The following is a 24,286-nucleotide window of genomic DNA, read 5'->3' on the forward strand; positions in this document are numbered from 1 at the left end:
CAAGCATGGATCCAGACCTTTTTGCTTAAGGTTAGGTTAAGGACTCAAAGTCCCCAGGGGAAGCTTCACCACACTGTCCTCAGCACACTCACAGAGCATTCCTTTATATAGCGAGTGAGAGAGAACTAGTTTTCTCTTTCTCTTAACCCTCTGAAAGGCTGGAAAGGCCTTGCCCTGTGATTTTACAGCAAAGGGCACACTATTTTCCTCAACTGCAGAGGCTGTATACGTTAAGTCAACTGGGGAGTGTCAGCGAGATGACGGCAAGATAACAGGCATCCACTATGCAAGCCTAATGACCTGTTAGTTCCTGGAGCAGAGGACTGACGATACAAAGTTGTCTTCTGACCACCACATGCATGCTGAGGCAGTTCCCCAGCATCACACACACACACACACACACACACACACACACACACACACACACACAATAATGATATAAAGAGATGCAATGCCACCCTTTCTTTCTTTCTTTCTTTCTTTCTTTCTTTCTTTCTTTCTTTCTTTCTTTCTTTTTCTCCTTTTCTTTTGGCAGGGCCTCTCTATGGAGTCTTGGCTGGACTGGAACTTGCTATGTAGATGGGGCTAGCCTCAATCCCAGAGATCCACCTGCCTCTGTCTCCCGTATGCTGGGATTAAAAGCATGCATCACCATGCCTAGCCCCCATCAGCCAATTTTTTTTTTAAACTTGGGAAGGTTTTGGTTTTAATCTCTGGATAATTATAAAATTGAATTGGGCATAAATAAATACATATCAATGCAATACATTTTTCTATGAAAACATTTTTCTTTTATTAAAACAGCAGGTGAGGCATGCTGAGGGGCATAGACACAGAAGGGGTAACATCTGTGTGGACAGATGGGTTGTACCATACCCACTGAAAATACCGAAGGAATTATTAGCATTGAAACTTTTAATTTTTTTTCAGTAAATTTTAATGACTATTTTGTAAGACAGATGAAATGTTTACATTTAGAGTTTTGGGGTAGAGAGCATCCTTCTCCAATGGTCGGCAAAGCAGAAGGATCATGGGATGCTCAGTCTGTAGGCTTCTCTGGTGTAAAATCCAGCGTGTGAATGGAAGGAACTCAGCTTAACACTTGTGGGATTTGGGGAAGGCTGCTCTTATTTTAAACAACAACAACAAAAATTGTTTTTAAATTTATCTTAAATTAGCATGGAAGCAATAGGCTCTACCATGGCTTCGTGCATGCTTCACTGAATAGGCCCTCCTTAGTGAGCATGGAGGTAAGAGGCTCCGCACGGCTTCACACACACTTCACTGAATAGAAGACCCTCCCTTCTTCACTGGAAGAATCTGTTTTATCCGTTCATTACGCTCACCAGTGCTCACACGAGAACTTGGTAGATGTTCGTTATCTCAATAAGGATCCTTTCCCTGCAGATGGTTTATCAACAACTTCCAGAAAGGACTGGAGCATCCCACTGAGAGCATCACTATTTCATTGCTTTATTGGAGGGGGGGGGAACCCTTACCTATTTCTCTCTCAGAATGGATTCTGACATAAATACTTAAATACTCCTGATCCTCAGAGAATTCATTTTTATCAATAAATAGGCCTGAACATTCTAGAACATAGGCTTATTTTCCCTTCAATGTGTTTTTAAAGTTCAGCTCAGAATCAATAGTGTTTTGAGATGGACATGATAAGCCCAGCACTTGATCAGGAGGCGGAGGCAGGGCAGCACGGTCTGTCTGCGGATCAGGAGGCAGAGGCAGGCCAGCACGGTCTGTCTGCGGATCAAGTTCCAAGGCAGCCAGGGCTACCTACAGAAAGCCTGTCTCAAAATCATGAAAGAGAACAGAATAAAGGAAAAGAAATTTACAGCATTGTGAAAGCAAATGTAAGCGTGAAGGCCTGCCAACAGCTGGAAGTTGACATCAGCTGTGGTCTGTCATCTTTTCAGATGGGTTACCTACGAATATGGCAATTACAGAGGCCGTCAGTTCCTGCTGTCTCCGGCAGAAGTGCCAAATTGGTATGAGTTCAGTGGCTGTCGCCAAATAGGCTCTCTACGGCCCTTTGTTCAGGTATGTGACATTTCCCTCCACGCTGTGCAAAGACTTCTCAAAAAACATGCTTTTAAAAAAATATTGTTTAGCCTTTTAGCTTCAATCCGAAGCTTGGCACTGGCTCCTCTTCCCTCAGCCTTTGGACATCAAGTTCATGGCATCAAGAGGCATGATGGGAGCCAGGCGGTCGTGGTGCATGCCTTTAATCCCAGCACTCGGGAGGCAGAGGCAGGCAGATCTCTGTGAGTTCAAGGCCAGCCTGGTCTACAAAGTGAGTCCAGGACAGCCAAGGCTACACAGAGAAACCCTGTCTCGAAAAACCAAAAAAAAAAGAGGCATGATGGGTATTCCAGAAATGCCATTAAGCTCAGCAGTGCACGTGCATGATGCATGTGTCAGCTCTGGTTGTCCACGTGGCACACGCCATGCCTCCTCACACTGGAATGTCCTCAGACTCTTAGCATAGGTGTAGCCACCCTTGTGCTCCACTTGGAATTCTTCCAGATGTGGATCTCAGCACTTCCGGCAACACAGTTGCATGTGACCGCCACTGGCGTTTTTGTCTTCTAGAAACGAATTTACTTCAGGCTCCGAAACAAGGCGACAGGGCTGTTTATGTCAACCAATGGGAACCTGGAGGACCTGAAGCTTCTCAGAATCCAGGTCATGGAAGATGTTGGCGCGGATGACCAGATTTGGGTTTATCAAGAAGGATGCATCAAATGCAGGGTGAGCGTTTAGGGCTGCTCAGGCCTTTGCCTTAGTGCGCCTCTGGCCTTTCCAGGAAGATGCTGTGACACAGTCCCCAGAGACCTTCCAGAGATGAACTGGAAGGTTCAGCCCCCCAAAAGAGGACATCCCAGCTGTGACAGAATCAGAACCGGGGTTGGAGATCCAGAGCTTAACCCAGCAAGGGAGTGCCGTGCCACTTGGCTCAGAGCCATACATGAGAGCACCTGCGGGGTCGGCTCCGTTTCAGAGAACTCTGCAGGGTAAGATGAGAGTAGTGAGACACAGCACAGTCCATTTCCTAATGGTTGGTCACCCGCTGTCCAGTGAGAAATGGCCCTGAGTTCACGCCGCTCCGGCCACAGCTGACATGAGCAGCAGTGGCTCTTGCACTGTTGCGGGGATCTCTTTACCCACTGGCTTTATAAGCTTGGCTGGGTGCCCCTGATTCTTTAAAATTTTCTTGGTGCCTGTGCTTGTGCAGGAGCACACCTCTTCCTTATGGCTGTTGTGCCTGAGGGAGAACCATGCTTTCATAAACAGAAGAAAACCTCACAAGACGCTGGGGTGGCTGAAGGACTGAAGCTGAAAAGGAGGCAACTTCTGCCGTGGGATCATCTCACTGCAAGAAAGTGGTACCCTCAGCAATTCTAACATCTCAGTGACATTGTAGATCTAGGAGGAAAAGAGAAACGTCACAGGTGATCACAGTGCTTCTACCAGCACATATGTGTGCATGCGTGCACACCCACCAACGCCTCATACATGCTAGCCAAGCACTCTCCCACTGAGCCACGCCCCCTGCCCAGACCACTTTGACTAAGCTTTCACTGCAGCGTGGTGGCAGTGGTGAGCAAAGCTGTTTGTTACTTCACGAGGGACTTTAAATCCTTGCATTAAAGCATCTGTTCTTGCATTTGCATTTTCTGCTTGTTCTACCTGGGTAGCATGCCAATTTAGACAATTTTAGACGTTTTTCATGTAGAGAGACAAGAAGCCAGAGACTGTAACCCCAGGCCTTCAGCAGGGAGGACATTCTGTCTGCCTCAGTTCAGCTGCAGAGGAAAACAGGCGTGAACTGGACACGCAGGCCAAGAACAAGTTGTGGGTGTGGTCTCAGAGCACGCTCACTGCTGACAGGGAGAGCTGCAAGGTGGGCAGGTGACTGGACCGAGACTCTACTTTTTTCGTTGTTAATTTTTAAGTGTGTGGGTATTTTGCCTGCATGTGTGCATGCCTGGTGTCCAAGGAGTCCAGAAGAGGGTGTTAGAGCCCCCGGGACTGGAATCACAGACAGTTGTTAGCCACCACATGGGGGCTGGGAACTGAACACTGGCACTTTGAAAAAGCAGGCCGTGTTATCCACTTAGCGTCCTTGAAGCTGCTCTTAATAAAGTCTCACAAGAGCCAGTCTCACAATGCACAAGAACCGAGGGGTCATCATCACTCGTGTCACCTGAAATAGTGGGCTTGTTTTTTTGGCTTCGGCTCCTCCAGCTGACAGCTGTAACGGCTCCTGTGGCGTAAAGCAAGCCAGGGACTACGATAGTGTTAGACATCAGTCTGGGAGCCTGAGTGCGTGTCCTCAGACAGCCTTGTTGTTTGCTAAGCAGATAGCCGAAGACTGCTGCCTGACTATCGTTGGCAGCCTCGTAACGTCTGGCTCTAAACTGGGACTGGCCCTGGACCAAAACGCGGACAGTCAGTTCTGGTGCATGAAGTCGGATGGCAGGATCTACAGCAAGTTGAAACCGAATTTAGTCTTGGATGTGAAAGGTAAGGACCGTTTCTTTCCTTGTGATGCTCCCTTCTTTAGTTAAGGAAAAGCCTGTTGGGAAATGTTGGGTGTGCCACTGACATGCTGCTGGGAGGTGATCCATGGGTCTAACATGTGCTCACTGAGCTGCACCCTCAGTCTTGCTTTACAGTAGTGTCAGGTCAGTGTAGTCCATGGCTTTCATGTACGCAAGATGCCTTTTCACTGAAAAACCTCAAGTTCTGGAAGAAATTACCATACACTAGGAGTCTCTAGAGTTACAGAATTTATAGAATGAATCAATCTCTATAATAAATACCACACACACACACACACACACACACACACACACACACACACACACACACACACCATATATATGGTATTTATTAGAGTAATTTACAGACTGATCCAGCTTATCCAAAATGGCTGCCTATGAATGGAAGGTCCAAGAGCCAGTAGTTGTTCAGTCCACAGGGCTGGGTGTCTCAGCTGGTCCTCAGGAGACATTGGCATCCTGAAGAAGTGGCCTCTAGTGCCAGGGAAGGAGTAGGCTTGCCAGTGAGCAGCAAGCAGAGGGAGGCCTCTTTCCTCCATGCCCTTATACAGCAGTGGTTCCTAACCTTCCCAATGCTGAAAGCGCTGTACACTTCCTCATGTTATGGGGATGCCCTCCAACCGTAAAATGATTTTCCTTGCTACTTCATAACTGTTTGTGGGTTCCGGGTGTCAGCTGCAGCAGTGCTATAGTTACTTCCTTGTTCCCCAGAACTTCAGTTTCTCGGAATGTGGGGAAATGGCGCCACCTTGTGGACATGAGAGCAGGCTGCATGGCCAGCACACTGGCAAGTGTGCTCTTCTCTGCTTAGGAGCCTGCGGTTTTTTCATTTGTTACCTACTAAAACTGAGTGAGATTCACCAGATCTTTTTCCTTGCCTTTATTTGGGGAGTGAGATGTTTTAGTGAACACTGTGTATAATTCCAGCCGGGTGTCTTATGACAATAGTGGAAACTGACTCACACTCTCAACAAAAGACATCAAATGCCTGGTAGGGTTGTATGCTAAACAGGCCAATCAAACTACTACATAAGACACAGAAACTAAAAATAAACCAACACAAAGAGGTAACCCCAGGCAGTATCCTTTCTTTGCCTCCCATGGCCTTAAATCTGTACTTTTTCTAGCCAGAACCTAAAGAATGAAAAAAGACACTGAGTCCTTAATACTTTTTAAACTGTTGGAGTCTGTTGTCTTAAAAAATTGTTTTTAGGAGCCACGTGTGGTGGTGCCTGCCTGTGATCCCAAGCACTCAGAGAGACAGAGTGAGGCAGATTTCTGTGAGTTTGAGGCCAGCCTGGTCTACAAAGTGAGTCCAGGACAGCCAAAAATACACAGGGAAACCCTGTCTCGGAAGACTAATAAACAAAAATAAGAAAGTTTAGACTTATTAATGTATATGAGTGCTTTACTCGCATGTGTGTCTGTGCACGTGTGAGTGCCTGCTAGCCTCCGAGGTCAGAGGAGAACACTGGGGCCCTGGAACTGCAGTTGTGGCTGGTGTTGAGCTGCCATGGTGCTGGCAAGGTCTCTTGGCTGCTGAGCCATCTCTCCGCCGGCGACTGCCGGCAACTGTGTTATCTCCATGGGGAGTGCAGCATTTGCTGGGGTCCTGAAAGTCTTTCCTGGCCCTGGGCGCTGCTCTACACCCCACTTAGAGAGCTCCAGGTGCTCAGAGACACGACCTGCTTCTGAAAGACGAAGAGATGATTTCCTTCACCCGCTGCTGTCTCAGACTTTTCTGAGAGAGGACGTGTTGTTTCTCCTTGTCTGATAATGACGCAGGGTTCTGCCCTGCATCCAAATGCAGATGTTCACTGCCATGGGGACCTTGGTGGACAGGCTTCAGCAGAAGCTGACAAGGCATCAGAAAGGATGTTTATTCCACACTGGGAAAAGCCAGATAGTCCTTTCTGTTTTAATGACTCTTCTACTGAGAGGAGGTACAAGCTGCTTCTCACACTGAAGTGCCACACGGTTTCAGTGAGCACCTGTGGAGAAGCCCTTTCAAGCATCCTGCTGAGAGGAGTACCGGCAGGGTCCTTACATGGTACTCAGCACTACTTTACACACCCAAGTTCCCAGCAGTGAGGGTCTTGGGTCCTGTGTGTGCTTTGGGGTGTCATTCAAACCTTTAACCTAATTACAGCCGGTTTTTATCATGCACGCAGAACTCACTGCCTGACTCCCTCCCCCACGGCCTTTCTTCCACAGCCACCAGATGTTCCTGCCTGTTCCTCACTGATATCCCATGATCTCCCCCAAATCCACCTTGCAGCATCTCTGTTCTTTTTCCTTTCTCTAGACTTTTCCCTGGGGCGCCTATTTCAGATGTGGTAATAGTAGCTAGACTGGCCTAAACAGCTGGGTAGAAAAGTGAGAGCCAGAAGCCGAGATGGGCTGTGTGAAGCCCCTGGTCCCCATGATGGATTTGAGCCCCCCCGCCCTCCGCCCCGGGCAAGCTGACCTCCTCCCACAGGCTCCGAGGCCTCCCTCCCGTCTCTTTCCCTTTCACTCCCAGTTGTCTCACGCTCTTTGGGAGTTTCGACAAACACGTTCTCCCTTCTCCCCTGGCACAATTCTTACTTTTTAAAAAATCTTTCACTCAGGGGGTGCGCAGTACGATCAGAATCACATCATCCTCAACACGGCGAATACAGAGAAGTTAACGCAAGTGTGGGAAGCCATGGTCCTGTGAACCTGAACGGAGAATGCTGGAGGAGTATTTCCAGAGGATTTTCTGGCCACCTTACTGAAGAAAAATAAAATAACAGAGCTGGTGGAGAAGCCAAGTAGAAAGTGGACTGAAGGCCATGGCAGGGAGAATTGCCTTCTCGAAGACATTTGAGGTTGAAGCCAATAGATTGATGTTCTTGTTTCTTGCCTTGTATTTTCTCGGTAGCTCATTAACCAGGCTGCTCTGGTAGCAGCTTTTGGGTGTAGATGTTTTAAAGATCAACACCACATCGTAAATTATTTCCAGGGACAGAAGGGGACAAGACTTCTGAGTGTGGTCATACAGATTCCTTAGAGGGAAGGATGAAAGGCCGAACTGGTCCTCAGAAGACCTTAGCATTGGAGGGTGTGTTGCCAGACCTCTGATCCATGGCCTTCAAAATTTCCAGGACCATTTATCTGGAATGGTAGAGCGGGAAAGCCCTGTTTTCTCAGACATATTCTGAGGAGTTTAGCAAGCATAAACAAAACACTATCCAAATAAATAAATTTGCAAATTTTCATGTTGATGTCTGTTTATGAGCAGAACTTGGGTTATTTTAATTCACCTGAGGACTCCCTCAAGTGTCTACAGATAGTTTAATGCCTTTCTCACAGCTGCTGTTGGGACAGTATTATGGTCTAATTTATTAACCCTTGCTCTGCCATCCACATCTAATGCTGAAGCCATATTCTATAATTCTGACTGAACTCAGACCTTTCAGTCTGGCTTCTCCAGGCCTACCAGCAGGACTGTTTCAGTTCTGAGGGCACCAGAATCTCCCTTCTGGCAGCAGAGATGCGCAAAGCTCCGAAGAGTGCCAGCAATCACTCCTAGTGAGGAAAGGAGAGATCCCAAGGGCTCTGTGCAGTGTTAGCGCACAGGGGGCCAGACCTTCACGGGCAGCTCAGGAGCAGCTGCAATGACCCACTGAGCAGACCCTGCTGCTCCAACAGCACACAGGCCTTTTGAGCAAAACTGCCAGACATTTCCTCAAACTCTTCTTCCTCAGTCTGCCCTCATCATGACACTGGAGCCCTTGCCGAAGGCTTGACAGGCCCTGCTTCTGTCTCATCTGTTCAAGCCAGCGGGAGGCAAGTGTGCTGCTCATCAGAAAAGTTGCTCTGCAGTTTAAACAATATTTGCACAAACAGCACCATCCAACATGTCTGTCTTGTTCTTATGTGTACATCTTTGACTGTAGGCCTTTTGTGTATGTCGCTGTAGTAGAATGGGGTAAGATATCCTGTGAAAGCCTCCTTGATTTTCTCTCTTGAATAAACTTCTTCCTGGCTGACAACATGATGAAATCTTGGAATCAGTTCAGCACCCTTCTAGCGCCACTGGGAGTCAGGGGGCAGACTGGGACACAGCAGGCTAACTGCCGGAAACTTTTTAGCTACCCTCTTTCTAAGGTGCCCTATGCATGGATTTAATGCATTACCACCTGAGAGCTCTCAGGGACAAGAGATGAGGCGTTCTAGAGAGAAAGAAGTAAAGTGGCATTGGCATTTACAATTAATTAATTAACTTTTAAGATAGGCTGTCTATGTAGTCCTGGCTGTCCTGGAACTCACTATGTAGACAGGCCTCAAACTCACAGAGATCTGCCTGCCTCTGGCTCCCAAGTGCTGAGATTAAAGGCATGTGCCACCATGCCCTGCTTTTTGTACAGGGACTGGAGAGATGGCTCAGCAGTTAAGAGCACTTGATGCTCTTGCAGAGGACCCAGGTTCAGTTTCCAGCACCCACAAAATCCAATGCCCTTGTCTGGCCTCTGCAGGAACTTACATATGATGCACTTATATACATGCAGGCAAAAACACTCATGCATGTAAAATAAATAAATTTATGCTGAGAAAAATTCTAGGTTGGCTTCAGAGAAAACCTCACGACCAACATAATACTAAGCGGATGTCTCATAGGAATAAAGGGAATAGAGAATTTCTCCAAACAAGTCTATCTGCATGAAAGGCTGGAGGCAAGTATCTAAGGCGCAGTAAGGAAGATGAGTATGAGACAGCAATAAGCACCTTGAACATATGACACTCATGAGTGGCAGGCTTGTTGGTGACAAGAAAATAGTGACCAGTAGCAGTGTCCATGAAAAGTCCTCAGAGAAGCATGACTCAGTTGCTGAAATAAGCCCAGCCTACATGAGAAACATAAGGGCTTTCAAAAAACTTCAGTTAGGCGTGATGGCCTACGCTTATGATCCCAGTACTTTAGCGTTGGAGGCTGGAAGGTCAGGAGTTCAAGGTCATCCTCAGCTATATATGGAGTTACAGGCCAGCTTATGCTGCAGGGAAGCCTCAAAAGAAAAAGAAAGCTTTCCGTATTAAAAGGCATTTTAAAAATATAATGTATAAGCCTAAACAATTGCAAATTTAAGGATGTGCTATGCACAGTTAGTGGTAAATCAAAGTCAGGGTCAGTCAGCTCCCCACACTGCAACAAACCTGATCCACTGTCTGAGGAAGCAGGGTTGACTTTGGCTCGCAGCTGGTGGGTTCATCTGAGGTTGGTTCAGCTGCTTCTGAGACTACCCTGAGGTGGCAGCACATCATGGTGGCTGTCTTACCTTTGGATTGCTGTTAGAACACCAAGAGAAGACCTCACCAATTGCAGTTCATCAAGGAGGGACGTCAAGGAGGTAGAAGCAAAGCAGACCCCGTGGAGGGATGCTGCTTACTGGCTTGCTCAGTTTGCTTTCTTGAACACTCCAGGCCCACCTGCCCAGGGAAAACCACCCACCGTGGGCTGGGCCCTTTCACATCAATGCTGTCAAGGAAATGCCCCACAGGCTTGCCCTATCATTGCCCAAATGTCTGATGGGGACATTTTCTCAATTGAAGTTCTCTCTTCTTAGAAAACTCTAGCTTGTATCAAGTTGACAGAAAGTGAGACAGCACACCTGGCCTCTTTTCAACTTGACATACAAACATATCACTAGTCAACTATAACCTTTTTTTTATCATTTGTCCCCAAGATGTCATGTCAATATTAATATCACAATATAAAACAAAATGTAACTTTAGAAGTCCCAGCCTTTAAAAATTTCAACTCTTTAAAAGTCTAAGTTCTCTTAAAAACCAAACCAAAACAAAACAATGTCTTTTTAAAAGTCCAAGTCTCTGAACTGTGGGCTCCTGTTAAATAAAAATAAAAAAATAGTGGCATACTTTTTTATTTCAAAAGAATCAAGGAATGGTCACAATCAATTAAGAGCAAAACCAGAATTCATCTGAATAAGTTCAGTACTTGATGTCTGGGCTCCACTCATGATCTCCTGGGCAGCTCCAGTCCTCCACTTCTCCGTCCGTAGCACACACAGTCTATCTCAGCCAAGAGCTGGCTCTGCTCTGCAGCTGCCACTGACGTCGGTAGTCCATCCCATGGTATTGGCTATCTCCAATATTCGGGGGTCTCCACTACAACTGAGGCAGCACCCTCACTAGTGACTTCTCCTGACCCTCCAGCACTGTCACACCGTGCCAAGCCTCAGCTGTCCTCCATGACCCCATTCATGCCTTCAAACACCACCTTTGTGACACATTGACAAGTTTGGCAGCCACCCTGGGCCATAGGTTCTGTGTGCTGATCTGAGGAAACAGGCCCAGAAGGATGTTCCGTGATGACGTTGGTCTCTTCCTCATCACCACTGACTTCTCAGCCTCAGCTGGCCAGCATCAATTAAAGCAAAGGCTTCACCTCAGTAGCTGTAGTCTCCCCTTTACGGCTGGTTCTTCACCCCCAGCTGACCAGAACCACAGATCCTTCACTCGCAATATCAAACGGCTCCAGGTTTTTTGTTTGTTTGTTTGTTTTTGCTTCCCTCTGAGCTCTGTGGGCCAGGCCTCCATGACATGGTTTTCTTTAAGCGCTCCCGTCTCCCACAGAACAGCTCACTAAGCCTTAAGTGCTCAAAGGTCCATAGTACTCACCAAACAGTATGATCAGGACTCACAAAACAAAAGAAACAACAACAACAACAACCACAACAAAAACCACTCCTGGTCCCAATTTCTGTCTTAGGTTTCTATTGCTGTGATAAAACAGTGGCCAGAGACAAACTTGGGGAGGAAAGGATTTATTTCGCTGTTGGCTCTGGTTCCTTAACAATTAAACTTTCTTATGAATTTATTAAACAAAGGTGCCTCCCTTACAACCCGACAACTACCCTGAAGAGCAGGGAAAGGAGATTAAGGAGGACAAGCATGAAACCTTCTGGGCATCAGTTCCGAGGGGTGAATCCCTTGATGGTCCCTTGGGGTAATTCTAAGGGAATCTAGCAGCTCCTCTACCTGAAAGAAACTGCACTGTCCATGGCCCATGCTCCATGGCTGGCTCTTCTCCAATCCCCCCACCCCCAACCACTGGTCTCTCTCTCTCTCTCTCTCTCTCCCTCCCCTCCCCCCCCCCCCCCGTGCCTCCCTCCCCCTCCCTCCCTCTCTCCCTCCCTCCCCCGCTCCTGCTCCCTCCTCCCATCAATGGTCAGTTTGTAATACAATAGCCCTGCCAGAGTCCCCTGACCCTTATCCTTAATTCCAGGCCCAAATGGCCCCTCTTAGTCTGCCATAGATGTTTATCTCAGTGGGGTCTAGCCACCCTAGACTGCTGTCACCTTGGGCCCAGTGTAAGGCAAGGTCATATTCCCTCCACATTTCGCCTCACAGGTTACAGTCCATTGGAGGGAAGTCAGGGCGGGAACTCAAGGCAGGAAGGGTCCTGGAGGCAGGAACCGAAGCAGAGGCCACAGAGGAGTGCTGACTGGCTGGCCCTCTTAGCTTACTCGTTTGGTTTCTTATACATTCCAGGACCACCTACCCAGGGATGGCACCTCCCATGGGCTGGACCAATCCACATCAATCATGAAATCACTCCACAGGCTTATCTACAGGTGATCAGGACAAAGCAGGAAAGAACTGGATCCTGCTGTCTCCTCCAATGGCACTTCCCCACTTCCTCCCACTAAGTCCCACCTCTTAAAGGGTCTACCACCTCTATACACCATATATGATATGTGTATGTTGCACGCATAGGTCTTTGGGAGTTGTTTCTAACCCAAATTACAGCAGCCAGTTAGGAAAAGAACCACTGAGGAATTTCAGAAGGACCTGTGGAAAGTTCTTCCTCCCTCTATACAGTGCATGTTTTAGAACCTCAGACACTAGGGTAAAATGGTGGGGTTTGAGCTACAAAAAGGTCACAGAAATCTGCAAAGCTAGGTCAAAGAGCAGCTTAAGAAAACAAAACCACTGCAGAGGCTGGAGAAGTGGTTCAGTGGTTAAGAGCACTGGCTGCTCTTCTAAGAGGACCCAGGTTCAATTCCCAGCACCTACATGGCAGCTCACAATCACCTGTTAATTCTAGTCCTGGGGACCTAACACCCACTTCTGCCTCCTCAGGCACGCGGCATGCTGTGCAGTGCACATACACATAGGCAAAACACCCACGCACATGGCGTAAAATAAACAAAACACTATGTACCTCTCACTGACTACAGGCAAATGCAGCAGCTGATGGTTTTGTATCAAGCATTGGCAAATATTTAGGAAAAAAAAAGGTACATATTAATGACACACACACATCGAATTCCATGAAGAAATTATTCTGTATGTTAACTTAAATAATGAATTTTAAAAGTATTTTTTAAATACATATTTTTAAAATGTTCTTTATTGGGCCAGTGAGATGGCTCTGTGGGTAAGGCACCTGCCGCCAAATCCAACGACCCGAGGTGTACACTCGGGACCTACAGGGAACAATGGAGGGACTGAGTACTGAAGGCTCCCTGTGGTCTCCACAAGTCACCCTGGCATGTGTGCCCCCCCCCACGACATAAAAATTTCAATGTGCTCTAGATTTTCTTCTATCACTGCAGAGGTGTGTGCATGGTGGGGGGCGGGATCAGAGAACAGTTTTCGAAGCCCAGTTCCTCCTCCCTTTATGGGGCTCCAGAAACTGAACTCACGTGGCTGTGCTTGCAGTGCTGGCACCTCTATCTGCTGAGCCGTCTGCCCAGTCCATATTTAGGTTTGTAAACAGATCATGAAACGTAACATCTAACTTGGGAAACTATCTGGTGAGGGCTGGACACCTGGGTCATAGACACGGAGCAGGGCTGGTTGGTGCACATGTTTATTTAAATAACATTAACCACAGTCTTCCCTCGGGCGTGGCCTCTCTCCACCTTCAGGAAGGCTTCTGGGACTTCAGAGAAAGGGAACGTCCGTTCAATAACTGGCCGAATCTACAAAACACAAGAGACCAACAGGTCGATAAGAAAAGCTGCACTTCGCAGGCAGGCAGTGTCTGTAGACATCCCTTGGGCCTGTCTCAGGGGCTCTGCGTGTGTTGTGTCAGAGGTCCTCTCCGTGTGTCATGTCAGAGGTCCCTCTCCATGTGTCATGTCAGAGGTCCCTCTCCGTGTGTTATGATGTCAGAGGTCCCACTCCGTGTGTTATGATGTCAGAGGTCCCTCTCTGTGTGTTATGATGTCAGAGGTCCCTCTCCGTGTGTTATGATGTCAGAGGTCCCTCTCTGTGTGTTATGATGTCAGAGGTCCCTCTCTGTGTGTTATGATGTCAGAGGTCCCTCTCCGTGTGTTATGATGTCAGAGGTCCCTCTCCGTGTGTTATGATGTCAGAGGTCCCTCTCCGTGTTTTGTCAGAGGTCCCTCTCCGTGTGTCATGATGTCAGAGGTCCCTCTCCGTGTGTCATGATGTCAGAGGTCCCTCTCCGTGTTTAGTCAGAGGTCCCAGCTTCCTCTCCTCCTCACTCCATCTCATCTCTCCCAACTTTAGCCTCCGTTTCACCTTCACTCACCTCACCCCATCCTGTACTGCTGTCACTCCTACTCCGAACCCTGCAAGATCCCCCAAAGCCCTACATCCTAGCCCTGGGCCTCAGGCTGCTCGGCATTTTCACTCTTTAAAAATAATATCTTTATTTATTAGTGTGTATCTGGTGTGTTTGTGTGTGTGGTGTGATGTATGTGGTTATTTGTGTATGTGGTATGATGTGTGTGGTTGTGTGTATATGGTATGATGTGTGTGGTTGTGTGTGTGGTATGAGTGTGTTGTGTGATGTGTGTGGCTGTGTGTATGTGGTATGTATATGTGGTTTTGTGTGTGTGTGCAAGCGCGTGCGGCTGGTGTCTGTATGTAGTGTGATATGTGTGGTGTGTGTGTCTGATGTGGGTCTGTGGCGGGAGTGTGGTTGTATGAGTCTCGTGTGAGTGTGAGTGAGTGGTGCGGGTGCTGATAAACTTGTGCTGTCTTGTGCACACAGAAGTCAGAAGACAACTTTTGGGACTTGCTTTTCTCTTATCCCTTCTACCGTTGGGGCTAGAGAGATGGCTCAGCAGTTAAGAACACTGGCGGCTACTTCAGAGGACCGGGGTTCAATTCTCAGCACCCACAGGACAGCTCACAATTGTCTCTAACTACAGTTCCAGGGGATCCAACGCCCACACACAGACATGAATGCAGAGAAAACACCAGTGCACATAACATTGAATAGTCTAGTCCTTCTACTCTGGGTCCTGGCAAAGTTGGCATCGGGCTTGCTTGGCAAATGCTATTATTACACTAAACCATCCACCGGCCCTCCCAGTTGCCTTCTGCCTGCCTGTCGTCTGCAATGCTGCAGTCCTGGCCTCACAGCCCTTTCTGCCCTCACCTGCAGAGCGTCCTTCCTCTGAGCTGCTCTAAGAAGCACTGAGCCCTCCACAAACCTGTACTTACTATAGGCAAGTACAAGTCTCTGACGTGTTTCCTGCTGTACAGGAAGTTGCCAAGGGCACCCCAAGGCCCTTGCTGCATTTATCTCTGTGCTCCTCTCATAGTGTGATTGGTGTTTTCTAGTCTTAAACATGTGATGGGCATCTAATTACGTCACTGAACTGAAATGCAGTGAGGTAGGCAGCAGGAGTCCTAGTGGCTCTCTGGGCTGCAGGCACTGCACTCGACAGCAGCACGGTGCTGGCAGTGGACAGCCAGCACAGTGGGGTCTGGGCACTGTGGCTATCGTTACAGTGCATCAGGACAGTCAGAGACCTCCTGGAGGCAGGGCCTAGCAACACCCTCTCTCCGTGAGAAGTCGGCCTGCTCTTCCTTCCTGATGGCCAGCAGCAACAGTCACTGTCCATTCCACTGACAAGGATCAGCTGCCTAGATGACCCTTTTCTTTTGACAAAAACGAGGTGAAGTCCACATGCATCTGTTGCCATTTCCTGTGGTGGGACTTTCAGAGCTCAGACACCACACGCTCCTCCTCCCAAGCGTTGAAGATCCTTCTGCACCCACAGATGACAGCAAGCCCCGAGTGGCAGTAAGAGCAGGAAGTGTCAAAAAAAAAAAAAAAAGAGCAGGAAGTGTCTTCACTGTGGGAAGACACCCCCCAAGTTACATACCTTTGCAGAAGGTGTCACTCCCATCTTATAAAAATCTGAGGCACAGAGCTGAGCTAATGTCCTGAGGGAAGCTGCGACTGGATGGATGGATGGATGCCATTGCCACTGCTCTCACCACTGTACAGGGCCTGGCACTATCATCCACTACTTCTCACCTCAACCCAGGAAGGAAGGGAAAGGCAGCCTGGGAAACGATGAGTTACCACAACCTCAGTCCTGACCTGCCTTCCACACGTCAGCTGAAGACCTGGTCTCTAAACTCTGCATCCAACCCCCCACGGTGACAGATGTGGTGCTCTGGTGCCTATGGAGGGTCACAAACTGATAATTCCCAGCACACTGAGGGACCTCAGAGCCCTCCACAATGCTGCAGAAACACATGAAGAGCTGACCCGAGCTGCTTCCCTGCAAAGAAAGGAAGGCTCTTGGGCTGTTGAGTTCTACATGGAACCTAAATCCAGCAGTCTCCTTAGAATTCCAGGGACGCTGTTTACCGAAGGCCACATAGTTGCTAAGTGTGTGACCTGCACCCATACTGAAACCATTCTGCAATGCCTCATGGGACAATGGAATCAAGCTCTGGGTGTGGGGAACAGAATACACCTCAGCAAGTTCCAGAAAGGTATGTGCACTCTTTGGAGGGAATCTCTGTGCCTTGATGTTTTTACTCTCACATATCAGACACCACCCGCCATGGTCCTTCGCCCTACAGGGTGCACTAAGCTGCCTTCCTGCACAGCAGAGCCTAGTGCAGGTTCACAAAGCAGACTCCACTCCAGAACCCAGGGCCCGAGCCACCAGGCCATGCTCACTTCAGCGCTCTGCCAGAGCCACAGGAGCTGACCTGCTGACTGGGCCACTTGCAGTGACTGCACACTTTAATCTGACTGGGCAGGCCCTTTGTGACAAAGAGCCCAACCGGGCTGACTGTGGCATAATGAGTCATTTAGCAATTCCTGTAAGTGACAATGGAGAAGAAGAAAAAAAAAAAAAAGAAAACGAGGCTTTCAAATTACAGTCAGGCAAATGCCACCGTTGGCTGAGTATGTGACAGTACAGGGAGATTAACTCGATAATGCGACAGTGTCTACAAACAGCCTCACGTTGGACCTAGAATGCCTGTTTGCTAAAGACAAAGGGATCAGAGTTAAAATCCAGCGAGGGAAAGGGAGGTTACTCACAGTGAACTGGGGACATTTATATGATGACACTGCTATAGTCCACTTGGCAAAGGGAGCTCTGTTATAAGGCAGGCAGGCCCAAAGCCACACTCCACACCGCATAGACACCCGGGGCTCATGGGCAACTGGGAGACACCCACAGCAGCTCTTATTCAGTATGGGAGCCCAGTGTGGGGTCTCCTGAGAGCACTTTCCTTTCCTCAAACAGGACCTAGGATCTAGCGCTTGCTGCCTGGCATCCCTTCTGTGACATGGGGACACAGGAGCTTCTTCTTCCCTAAGAGTACCCTTACAACAAGCAATATTGCTGCTTACCAGTCACTGGGCAAGCCTTGGAGGGACAGGAAAGAGCTAAAGCAGGTGAGGGCCTGAGCTAACCTGTTGAACAGGACAGGAAGCTAAAACACAAGAGCCGAGCGGTCCATGCAGAGCTCTCAGAAGCACAGGCAGGGTGAGGCCCTGGGGTCCTTGACTATACTGTCAAATGGGATGAGTGTGGTTTGGGGGTCAGTGTGTCCACTTTCCCCCAAGCTCCCCAGCCTCATCCTCAACAGGTGCATCCCCCAGGCACGGAAGCTACAGATTTCAGAAGGTGAGGTATGTGAGGATGGGCCAAGAGATGGCAGCTGTAAGGAAGACGCAAGAACTCCTGGCACCAGGGCCGCAGTCCCAGAGCTGTCTCTGGGATGGTCACATCCGGCTTCTGTTAGCCCAGGACTTCCTGGGACTACCAGTGTCAGTGTCAGGGAGGAAGGTGGTTCTGAATCCCCAGGGATAAGGAAATAGGAAGAGGGAAGTCCTGTTCTAGTTTGCTGTTTCTTGGGTACTTCCTGTGGCCAGAAAGGGACAGTAAAGCTGGAAGATGGGTGTGAGGCGGGATGGGGATGGTGGGTGAAACTATGCTCAGAGAGTTCATGTACCGTCCTGAGAGCATCCAGGAAGCACCCCTCCCAGCCATTCTCATGGAAACAATTTCAACAGCTTAGCAAATAGGGGTAGGAGGAGGCAGAGAGCAGAAAAGCAATGATGGTCACACAGGTGACCCCAGAGCTAGGGGCTACATGTGGAAACACCATGAATTCAAGACCAGCCTGGGCTACACAACCAGATCTGGAACCTTGTTTTAAAAAAATTATATATATATATCAGCCAGGCTCAGTGGCACACACCTATAATCCCAGCACTCAGGGAGGCAGAGGCAGGTGGATGTCTGTGAGTTTGAGGTCAGCCTGATCTACAAATCAAGTCCAGGACAGCCAACACTATGAGAGAGAAAGAGGGAGGGAAGGAGGGAGGGAGCAGGAGGAGTAAAAGCAATCCAGAAGCTCTGAGGCTACGCTGCCTCAGGCAGCTGCAGCATGGCACTTGAAGCTTGGATCCTGGGCTACCGCTGATGTAGTGTGGCCATCCACAAGGGGGCTGGGAAATCATGCAGCTCAGAATCACTGTACTCTCTTTCAAAGCTGTATGCCTAACTCTAGACACATGTGACCTGCGAGTAACCAAAGAGAAGCCAGCCTCCCAGCTGCACTAGCCATGTTTCTTTCTTTCTTTCTTTCTTTCTTTCTTTCTTTCTTTCTTTCTTTCTTTCCTTGCTTGTTTGTTCTCGAGACAGGATTTCTGTGTAGCCTTGGCTGTCCTGGACTTGCTTTGTAGACCAGGCTGGCCTGAACTCACAAAGATCCACCTGTCTTTGCCTCCCTGAATGCTGGGATTACCAGAGTGTGCCACCGTGCCCAGCTCCAGACACATTTCTGACCATCAGCAGTCGTAGGTCGAAGTGGCTGCCTACTGACCAAAGAGACAGACATTTCCATCTAGAAGACAGTGGGGGTGGAGGTAACTATTCGCAGCAAACATGAGAAAGAGCACTAGGGGTCCTCAGTGGAGGTTGTAGACTGAACTCAGGTTACACAGGTGCTCTTCTGAAGGCAGTAAAATAAAGAAATAAGTTCTGGGAAGACTACATCACTCCTCAAGCAAGCTTGAATGATCAACTAGAATTCTGAAGAGACCTGTGAGCATTAAGTGCAACATTAAAGGGCTTTCGATTTTTCATGAAGAAGCCAGGGATGATGGTGCATGCCTTTAATCTTAGCACTCAGAAGGCTGCAGCTCTGTGAGTCCGAGGCCAGCCAGATCTACATAGTGAGTGAGTTCCAGGACAGCCAGGACCCTAACTCAAAAACGAAACAAAAAGTTGTGTGATGTATATATGTGTGCAAATAAGGATATGCAAAAAGGCTATAAGGGAACGGGTGTGGCACAGGCTTTTCATCTCTATGAACAAAGGGGGTTCTAGGGCAGTCAGGGCTACACAGTGAGACCTTGTCTCAATCAATCAATGGAAGCCAGGTGGGTGGCACATGCCTTTTAGCCCAGCTACTCAGGGGGCTGAATGAGAGGATCACTTGCACTTAGGAGCTCAAGGCTAGCAGACACACACACACACACACACACACACACACCAGCTTCCTTCCATACTTGGTCTCCAGGCATCTGGTTTCCCTCTTCAAGAGCGACCATCCTTCCAAGATTCTCGTGCGTGGGATCAGGCAGGGTACTGGCACCACCCAACACTCACACCCTGATTCCCTATGTCTGTGGCAACAAGTGGCAAGGGCTTTGCAGATGTGATCAGATTATAGGCGCCCAAAGCAGATAACCTTGGATCTACAAAGAGCCCCAGGATCCTTAAGAATCAGGCAGGGCTCAGGCCACTTGAGACCACTCACTTTCAAGATTGTAAAACAGTCCACGTGTGTTACATTAAGCCATGCTATTTGTGGTGGTTTGTCCCAACCAGAAGCCAATGTGTGCGTACATAAGCCAATGCACATAAATATTTTACAGCATTCTTTCCAGAAGCTGAAGGCAGTAGAGAGAGGTGGGGGGGGGGGGGTTGGGGGAGGGTTAGGGGAGGTCTCCTAACCTATGCTAGCCAACAGTATAAACATGGCTTACTCTTTGCCATAGCTTTCTTGATCCCAGCCAAAACCAGCTTGCTAAATAGTGTAACAGCAAATGCTTACTGTGCTTGGGAGAAAATGCCAATGGGCTGCAGGCTTTCAAAGCAGTCCACTACACTCAGTGTTCTGCTAACCAATGGTCCTCGAAGACTAGCTCAGGAGAGTGCCTCCCACACCGGGCCCCTGGGCGTGGGAGCAGCTGCAGGAGGAGGAAACACCAGCAGGACAGGCTGTTCTCTGCTGTCCAGCCTCCAGCACAGGGCTCCTCTCTTCCATATATGAACAGTTTCTATTGTTACAGGCAAGTTAACACATGCCTAGGAAAAGCATGAGGAAACTTTTCTCTCTTACTTTTTCTCTTCTGTTAGGGTTAGAAATTTTTCAACTCTTCTCTTTTCTTTCCTTTGCTTTCTTCCTTTCTTCCTTTTTTTTTTTTTTTTTTAAAGATAAGGTCTCACATTATAGCCCAGGCTGGTTTTGAACTCATGGCAATTCCTCTACCTGGCACTGAGGTGGGAGTGAGCCACCACTACCGCTCAGCAGACTTGTAGTAATGGGCTGAATAGTGAACAATGTTTTGGGCTCCACATCATCTACAGAGTTTTGGGGTTGGGTTGGGTTTTGGGGTGGGGGATAGGAGTGGGTGTCGGAGAGATGGCTCATCTGTTAGGAGTACTGGCTGCTCTTCCAGAGGACCCAGGTTCAACTCCCAACAGGGCAGCAGCTCACAACTGTCTATAGCTTCAATTCCAGGGGATTTGATGCCCTCTTCTGGCCTGCAGAGGCACCAGGCACACAGGCTTACATGCAGGCAAACACTCATACCCATAAAAATAAAAGAAACTTAAAAATTCATTGCGAATGTCAAACCTGGGGCTGGGGACATGGCTCAGTAGATACAAGTAGACAGGATCCCAGGAACCTGGGTTCAGAACCAAGCAGCCACAGAAAAAGCTGAGCATGCTAGCAAGCGTCTACAGCCCCAGCTCTAGGCAGAAGGCAAGTAAACAGAGGCAGAGAAGGCCGACCCCTGGAGCGCTCTGGCCAGCCAGGCTAGCTCAAGGTTCAGTGAGAGACCCTCCCTCAAAAAATGAGGTGGAGAGGAAGACCCTCAATTTTGTTCTCTGCCACTATGCACACATACACACAGCTGCATTTGTACCTGCACACATAGGAGCGTGCACACATACACACACATTCACACACACACACACACACACACACACACACACACACACATACACCCAAACACCAGGAATATTTACAGAATGCCACCCTGCCAGAAAGCACAGTGATAGCATGATGACAGTGCTGGTATGACTGACTGCTTACTATTGTGTCATTGTGGCTGTGCGGTTTCTCCATGCTTACGGTGCACACAGGGCTGACAGGACTCCATTAGGAATACTTAATATCAGATGCTTGTGTGTGGTGGACGTGGTCTATGGATGCATGCACCACGTGTGCACACAGGGAGGCCAGAGGTTGACATTAAGTATCTTTCTCTGTTGTTCAACCTTATTTTGAAACAGGGTCTGTCAATGAACCTGGAGTTAGGCTGACTGACTAGACTGGCCAGCGAGCCCTGGGAGCTGAGATTGCTGGCACGTGCCACCATGCCTGCCTCTTAGGTGGCTGCTGCTTTGCTGCAAGCACTTCTGCCAATAAGCCACCTCCTCAGCCCCAGACACTATTTCTAACCAGGAAAGTTCAAGTAACAAGTGACAAGGACCAGATTTTCTTCACATTCCAGAACAAGTCACTCCTGAAGTGAAACAAGCCAGATGACAAGATGACAACAACAGGGGAGTGACGAGAAAGGAGCCTTGGAAAGGGACCATGGAGAATCTGCAAATACCCAACACAGACTGGAATTTCAAAAGCTTACTACTTATCAAAATACTAGGGGCTCAGTGACTGCATTTCCAAGACTTGAAACAGCCACACTCACAGTTAGTACTCAAAGCACAGCTGGCTGACCCACCGAAGCGTTATTTATAAGATCAAACATTCGCCCAGCTGTGCAAAGGAACATCAGTGCAGCTATTTAGAAAACAAGGAGTGAAGGACACTTTAATATCCTAATAAGAAATTTAAGAAAGGTGTTTAAAAACAAAAGGGAAGGTGAGGAACAATTCACTAGTCATCTGTCTTTTCTTGTTTGAAGAGAACGCCTTCAGAATTTTCAGAAACTAGTAAGGCCGGTTTGTCTAACAAGCAGAACCTTGGTGACTTAGGGGTGCAGTCAAAGGTGGTTACTTGAAATAACCTCAACTTTTGGATTTTGAGCCTTACAAATACACTTATCTACAAACCTAGGGCAGTTGGCTTAGTTGTTCTGTCTTACACACCAAGCAGCAGCTGTAGCCCCTCTCTCCGGCTGCTGCTAGCCAGACGCATTAAGCGCTCCTCAGAGCTTTGCAGAATTCAGATGTCCTTGTCCAGCTGAGCAAGTCTCTTCCAATGGCACACTTTTCAAGGTCTGTTTTCAGTCCTTGCAGTTCCCCAGTAAACAAAGGCAGTGATCTCCCACGTTCGCATTAATGCCATGGAGTGACAAGACACCTGACATCACTGTGCCCAGAGTCACCTGTCAGCTTACACAGGCCCAGAGCTCTTCATTGTGGGAAACAGCTCCCAAGGCCAGCAGCCTGAGCAGGAAGCAGACAGTCCTCACTGGGCCTCCTCCAGACTCACTTCAAAGGCATTTTTCTTTCTCTAGGGTCCCTTCTGAGCTATTCTACTGGTTATTTGCCAAATTTAATTGGTTCAGATGTACAAATCACCTCTCCTCTCTGTTGGGTAAATAGCAATTTCCAAGTAGAGACAAAGTCATAATGTTTTGGACACAAGACAGCGTGACGAGCATGTGGGCTGTGTGACAGGCGTTCGGACAAAACCCATCATGCATGCACCCCTGGAGGACAGACCCATCTGCGATCATGGCTCCAACCTCATCAAACCCTCACGTAGTGATGGTCTCTTTCTTTGTAGCAATAAAGAAAGCATTCCTATGGGATGCGGAGGAGTCCTATAAATATAAAACGTGAGCCCAGTCTACTCAGGATCCACCAAGACTCTGAAGCCCATGAAAGGATTCACAAACTTGAAACCCAGAGGCATTCCTTCTAATCCAGGCTATCAGGGACCAGATCTAACGATCTGGGGGAGGGGAAGGGTTCTGGAGGAATGGAGTGAGGGAAAGCAGTAGTCAGGATGTACTATATGAGAGAATAAAAAATACAGCCACTGAAGATGGTTATCTAGGGAGCCTTTCACCCTCCAGGAGCCCCCCAAAAGCCTTGTAGTACCTACCCTAAAGAGATAACTAAAATTCCCAGGAGCATTCATTTTCCTAAAGTCCCCGCAGGCCAGGCAGCAAGCGGCTGTCTGTGCCGAGGCCCCTCAGCCCTTGCCCATGTCTGCACTCTTCTGAGCCCAATCTCTGCTTAGTACATCCTAGCCTTGGAATGAAGGCTGGGAAACTCCTCCTCACCCGAGTATTAGGAGGTTTAGATCTAAGACGGTTCTCCCTGTTATCTGGGATGTGGCTTACCACCAGGGCGGATGGAGGCAGTTCCCGGGGTTTACTGAAAAACTGCAAGCACCTCTTCCCTTTTCACTGAGGGCGCCATCTTTAAAGACCATTACCTAATCCTAGTTACCCAGCTCAGATGCCAGCTCTGCCACTTGCTAAGCACATACCTTTAAGAATATCATCCAGTGCCCCTCCCTGCTGTGCCCTGATCTATAAACCAAGCAGGCGGACCTAACATGGTCAGTTAGCGTGCACACTAAGCAGTTTCTCCACGGATGCACAGTGCCCTCTGCACACCCCAGCCCCTCCTCCTGCAGAGGCCCCAGGGCTGAGGCCTGGGGACAGTCTACGTGAGGAGTGCCGACAACACACAGATACCCAGGAAAGGGTTTCTGGGTGGACCTACCTTTCCCGCATCCACCAGTTCAGCAACTTCGTCTAGACATGGACCGCTGGCCATGAAGAAGGCCCAGCGGTAATGGACTCCTTGCCAGAGATGCTAAGAGGAAGAAAATAGTCATGGTAAGTGTACAGCAAAGAAGATCGACTAACCGCCGCTAGCTAAAGGCACTTCCTGCATGAACCAAGACAAATGAGCCATTTCCCATTTCATGTTGACACGTGACAGCATGCCCAGGACCTTATGTGGAGACTGACGGCAGGCCAATTCTCCACAGCCTTGAAGGGATAAGCAAATGAACAAGACTTATCCAGGTAGGGTCGGCAAAGGAAAGCTTTCCTTAAATGACAGTCTCAGCAGTCCCATGTGCTGAGCTGCTTACTTATGGGAGTGAGGGCCTAGACCCCCAGGCATCCACGCTAACATTAGCAGGAAGCCCAGAGGCACCAAGAGAAAAAGACCTGCTACATTTAAAACTGTTTTAGG

At 48.5% G+C, this 24,286-nt stretch overlaps 2 protein-coding genes and 1 long non-coding RNA gene across 5 annotated transcripts in view; 2 read left to right on the forward strand and 1 right to left on the reverse strand.

Annotated features, from left to right (window-relative positions):
- The window catches only part of CRYBG1 (crystallin beta-gamma domain containing 1), a 195,465-nt gene extending 186,871 nt beyond the window's left edge, over positions 1–8,594 (forward strand). For all 3 annotated transcript variants that reach the window (XM_084777102.1, XM_084777103.1, XM_084777104.1), the window contains 4 exons: positions 1,932–2,055; positions 2,608–2,766; positions 4,380–4,542; positions 7,190–8,594. In XM_084777102.1, the coding sequence (XP_084633228.1) occupies positions 1,932–2,055; positions 2,608–2,766; positions 4,380–4,542; positions 7,190–7,278 (535 nt within the window). In that variant the 3' untranslated portion in view covers positions 7,279–8,594. The remainder of the gene's footprint in view (positions 1–1,931; positions 2,056–2,607; positions 2,767–4,379; positions 4,543–7,189) is intronic.
- Positions 8,595–13,421: 4,827 nt separating this feature from the next.
- Positions 13,422–24,286, reverse strand: part of RTN4IP1 (reticulon 4 interacting protein 1) — a 43,631-nt gene continuing 32,766 nt past the window's right edge. The window contains exons 8-9 of the mRNA XM_084777106.1: positions 23,807–23,899; positions 13,422–13,549 (exon numbers count right to left, since the gene is read on the reverse strand). Coding sequence (XP_084633232.1) covers positions 13,442–13,549; positions 23,807–23,899 — 201 coding nt within the window. The 3' untranslated portion in view covers positions 13,422–13,441. The remainder of the gene's footprint in view (positions 13,550–23,806; positions 23,900–24,286) is intronic.
- LOC311594902 lies at positions 13,527–14,320 on the forward strand. The gene is made up of 3 exons (XR_014778245.1): positions 13,527–13,664; positions 13,716–13,971; positions 14,054–14,320. It is a non-coding gene; the product is annotated as an uncharacterized lncRNA (long non-coding RNA).

The sequence above is a fragment of the Acomys minous genome (genome assembly GCF_964271855.1).
Source record: "Acomys minous genome assembly, chromosome: 3".
Taxonomy (NCBI): Eukaryota; Metazoa; Chordata; class Mammalia; order Rodentia; family Muridae; genus Acomys; species Acomys minous.